Below are 4,436 nucleotides of genomic sequence, written 5' to 3' on the forward strand. Positions count from 1 at the left end.
TTTTCTCACTAAAATCTTTTATATTTATTCCGTTTCTTTTTCAAACTTACTTCCCTTCATAGATAAACTAGCATGAACCACATGCTATCCACGAAAATTTATAAAAAGATGCCCGCATCTCCCACATCGTGTCGATGAAGAGACCTGCATATCCCGCATCATGTCCATCATATCAGCCATTATCATCTCGAGACAGTCGATGCGGTCCTCCATGGCTGGGTTTGAAAGTGCAGTGGTGATGGCGATGTGAATGTGCGGCTGGAGACGTGGGCCTCAGAACCAAGACCAAATACTCGACCCTTGTTCTTGCCCTCGATTGTAGCCAGCCACATCTGTTGCTCTGTCATCGCCATCGAAACCTCGGACTTTGCGAGGGCACTGAGGTCGTCGGCCATGAGCTGGGGCTGACGATCCTCCAGCATCTTTTGGAACGTCTCTTGTAAAATAAATAAAATTGTTAGTACTTTATTAAATGAATAATTAATTAGTAAAAAAAATAATATAAAAATTTATCTACTTACCGCCACCTCCACCACCATCGGCCCGCTCCAGCTGTCATTCTCTTTCTTCTTGTAGCAGCGCTCAAATAATTCCATCTGCTTGGGGTGGTCGACCGAGCTCCGTCTCCTGTACAAGAAAAAAATAGTTAATTAATTAATTAGCATAATATTTATAAATAATAATTTAATTAATACACAAATAATTTATATTTATTTACCGACTTCTTTTTGTGCTTGCCGACTGACGAAGCCCCCTCCCCCCGATAAACAGTCGAGTTCGCCACCCGATTCGCCTTATTCTTTGAGGACTCCTGCTAGAAGTCCTTGCTGGCCCTATACGCTTAGAACTGGAGTCAGACCTCGTTGACCAGCCATAGGGCCTGACCAAGATGGACCGGGCGATGGAGAAGGTCTTCCTGATGTACTTTTCAGCCCACATGTGGAAGACCGAGAACATTAACTCATCGTCACAGTCCCACCAGTAGGTCATCTGCAGTAATAATAATAAACAAAACATTAGTAAAAAAAATTAACAATTAGATTACATATTAGATAAAAAAAATTAATTTAAAACTAATTATCTTGATGCTCTCGAACCAGAAATGCTGGTACTCTAGCGGCACCTACCTCAGACACAGGCATGGGTGGAAGAAATGTCCGTGCACGACCACATTGATCCGCTCGTGAAACCGTCGGTCAAACCTTAAATGTATTTTAAATTAAACAATTAAGTAACCTTTTAAAAATAAAATAAATTCATAATAAAAAAAATTAGGTAAACCAACTTGCATCGCCATCGAGACTAATGTACTGACGCAATGATGGTGGGGAGATTGATGGTGGTGGTGGAGCAGCCACCGATGTGGCAAGCTATTGTAATGTGTCGTCCAGAGCCGTGCATGCAGCTCCAAATGTACCAGCATCATATGGAGTCTGCGGGAGGGAGAAGGTGCCGGCGTATGAGGTGGTGTGGGAGGTCGAGAGGATACTTCCCCAACCTGAGAAAAATCTGACGGTACTGGTGGCAGTACTAGGCCACGACCGTGGCCACGCCCTCGACCACGCGATAGAGGCGGCGTACCACTAGACATTATCTACACCAATTATATAAAAGTATTAGTCTAAATTTTGACTTATTGGCATTAATATGTCATTAATATATTATTGACAAAAAATTAAGAAATTGATCTAAATTAATTTTGTGATTATGTATATTATTATGTAAAAATATAAATATGTATTGTGAATATTGTTCTAATTTATTTTAATTTTTTTATTAATATATAAAAATGTTAATATTTGAAAATTTGGTCTAAATTAATTTTGTGATTATATACATTATTATGTAAAAATGATCTTGAGGAATATTGTTACAATTTCTTTTTCATTTTTTTTATTATTATGTAAAAATTTATTAATGTATTATTGTTAATATTGCATTAATTGTTCCAAAATTCTTTATTAATGTGATTATTATGCAAAATTTATTAAATTGCATAAGTTACAGAAATTTGTGTAATAACACATAAATTGCATAAATTTAACATATATTGCATAAATTACACTTGTACTGAATAAATTTGTTAAATTGCATAATTTACAAATAAATTGAATAAATTACAAATAAATTGTATAAATTACACATGTATTGCATAAATTTGTTAAATTCCATAAATTACAAATAAATAGCATAAATTACACATAAATTGCTTAAATTGTACGTAAATTTTAAAAAATACAAAAAAAATTTAAAGTACCAAAAATTACAAAAAATTACGAAAATTGCCAAAATAATTTTCTGAAAATTATTTCTAAAAATTCTTACCGATTTGTTTTTAAGAAACAAAAAATTTACAAAAAAAATTTCAAAATACCAAAAATTCAGAGAAAAGTATTTTCTGTAATTTTTTTTTGAAAATTACACATAAATTCCAAAAAATGCCAAAAAAAAATTTATAATTACCAATTATTTCTAAAAATTCTGAAATTTTAAAAAATAATTACAGAAAATATTTTTTGAAAATATTTTTTATAAATATTTTCAAAAAACAATTCTTAAAAAATCATAAAAAAATTGAAATATATTCAAAAAAATTAGAAGCGGGGGGGGGGGGGGGATTGTTCTCACAAAATTGGGGGTGGGTGTCGGGGTGGGGGATAAATAGGGAGGAAATGGGGGTGAGGGGGAATTTGTAACAAGATTTACCTAGGCAACTGTTCGACGGTGGTGGAGAGGGAGATAACGGCGGTGGATGGCGGGAGGCAACGATCGCAGGTGCAGCAGCAGAGGAAGAGTGAGGGAGAGGGAGGGTGAGACAAGAGAAGGAAGAAGGAGAGGAAAAAAAATCTGCTAAGTACTATAAATATTGATTTTTGGAGCGGGTGTAGGAACGACTATTTTTGAGTAACCCTTTCCTACACCCGCTCCTAAATTTAAAATGACATCGTTTCTTTTGACGAACATGCTTAAAAAATTATTCCTATTTAGTAATTGTGCCAAATGCCCGTTCCAAAAGAACAAAATGATGTCGTTTCTGTATGTTATTATGCAAACCGTTCCTAAGTATAACAAATCGTTCTTAGTTGTGTCTCAAATTTGATTTCCCAAAAAATTAAGAAAAAAAAAATATAGAAAAAAACCATCCCAGACATGTTAATGATCAGAAAAAAGTAGAGCAACAAGTAATTAAGGCAATGGAAAGCATATAATATTACGAATAAAATTTGGCAACTGTTCAAAGGATCAAGAATATTTGTACATACAGAGTTGTTAGTTTTACGTAGATATAAAGAACATCTTATACTGTTGTATTGGATCGCGTAATCAGACCGTTAAAATTTTAATCGGACCGTTGGATATTATCAAATCAACAAAATACTATATTCGATGATATTTCTGACATTTTTTTTGTATGGACCCAAGACATCATATTTGATACAATCAACAATGTTAAAAAACGATGCAACTATCAATCAAATCATTTGATTTTAGATCGGACCGCTAGAAATGTTGACATATGGTAAGTGTTGTTATACATTAAAATTTAGTATTAATCAGGATTTCGAATGTAGAGATATCGTAATCGAGAACAAAACGATCAAGTTGTGGTCATCCGTAGGTATGGATTCAAAAACTCATGTAGGACGGCCAATGAAAATTTTTTAGAAACCAATTTATCCAAACACTTAGTAACGGGTATAGGAAAATTCAAATTTAGGAACGGTTAAAAAATATTAAACCATTCCTAATTTAATTTTCCCTCCAATTTTCTATTTGGTGCGTACTAATTTCTTTGGAACATACTTAGGAACGGTGAAATTTAGTCGCCCGTTCCTAAGTTTCAAATTTCCTTCTCTTTTTAGAACACCAGCCAGATATACGAATGGTTTTACGAACACTCTAGCAGTTCTGGACCGTTCCAAAGTATAAAAATTTATACGTATGAACGGTCTGGGGACGATTCTGAAAAACTTGACCGTGCCTAAACTTCGAATTTTCCTCTCTTTTCAATATATCAGCCAACTATAGGAACGGTTTTAGGACCGGTCTAGCATTTCAGGACCGTTCCAAGGTCTAAAAATGTCATACGTAGGACGGTCATGGAACGGTTCTAGAAATCACTACCATGCCAAATTAAAAAAATATTTTTTTTGGGTATTCAATATAAGTAACATTTAGGAACGGTTGTATGAACGGTTCGTCAATTCTTGACCGTTCCAAAAATTAAAATTAAATTTGAAAGTTATACTTCTATAACTTTCAAAATTAAGTTTAAACTTGCACTATCGACACTGTTTTTCGGCACTTCTCTGGATGATCTCTTACATAATTTCTTCTCGACCACTAATAATTCTTCATCAATTCTGACCATAGTCCCATTTTCATAATTAATGTTGTCTAATAACAATTGTAAGCTGCATGCACAACAATTGTGA

At 34.1% G+C, this 4,436-nt stretch overlaps 1 protein-coding gene across 4 annotated transcripts; it reads right to left on the reverse strand.

The window, feature by feature from the left end:
• On the reverse strand, nucleotides 1-2,941 carry LOC105157998 (uncharacterized). 4 transcript variants are annotated; one of them, XM_088878408.1, is made up of 6 exons: nucleotides 2,707-2,941; nucleotides 1,286-1,594; nucleotides 1,128-1,202; nucleotides 719-990; nucleotides 522-627; nucleotides 1-422 (listed from the first exon to the last, which is right to left on the reverse strand). In XM_088878408.1, exons 3-6 carry the CDS (start codon nucleotides 1,140-1,142, stop codon nucleotides 183-185), a joined length of 633 nt encoding a protein of 210 aa, XP_088734534.1. In that variant the 5' UTR covers nucleotides 1,143-1,202; nucleotides 1,286-1,594; nucleotides 2,707-2,941; the 3' UTR covers nucleotides 1-182. The 4 variants fall into 4 exon arrangements, with proteins under 4 accessions (XP_088734534.1, XP_088734533.1, XP_088734532.1 ...); XM_088878407.1 differs by having other exon boundaries at nucleotides 1-434; nucleotides 1,316-1,594; nucleotides 2,707-2,940; XM_088878406.1 differs by having other exon boundaries at nucleotides 1-434; nucleotides 2,707-2,940.
• Between the last annotated feature and the right edge of the window lie 1,495 nt (nucleotides 2,942-4,436).

This window comes from Sesamum indicum, linkage group LG3, assembly GCF_026168435.1.
Source record: "Sesamum indicum cultivar Baizhima isolate 11 linkage group LG3, ASM2616843v1, whole genome shotgun sequence".
Taxonomy (NCBI): Eukaryota; Viridiplantae; Streptophyta; class Magnoliopsida; order Lamiales; family Pedaliaceae; genus Sesamum; species Sesamum indicum.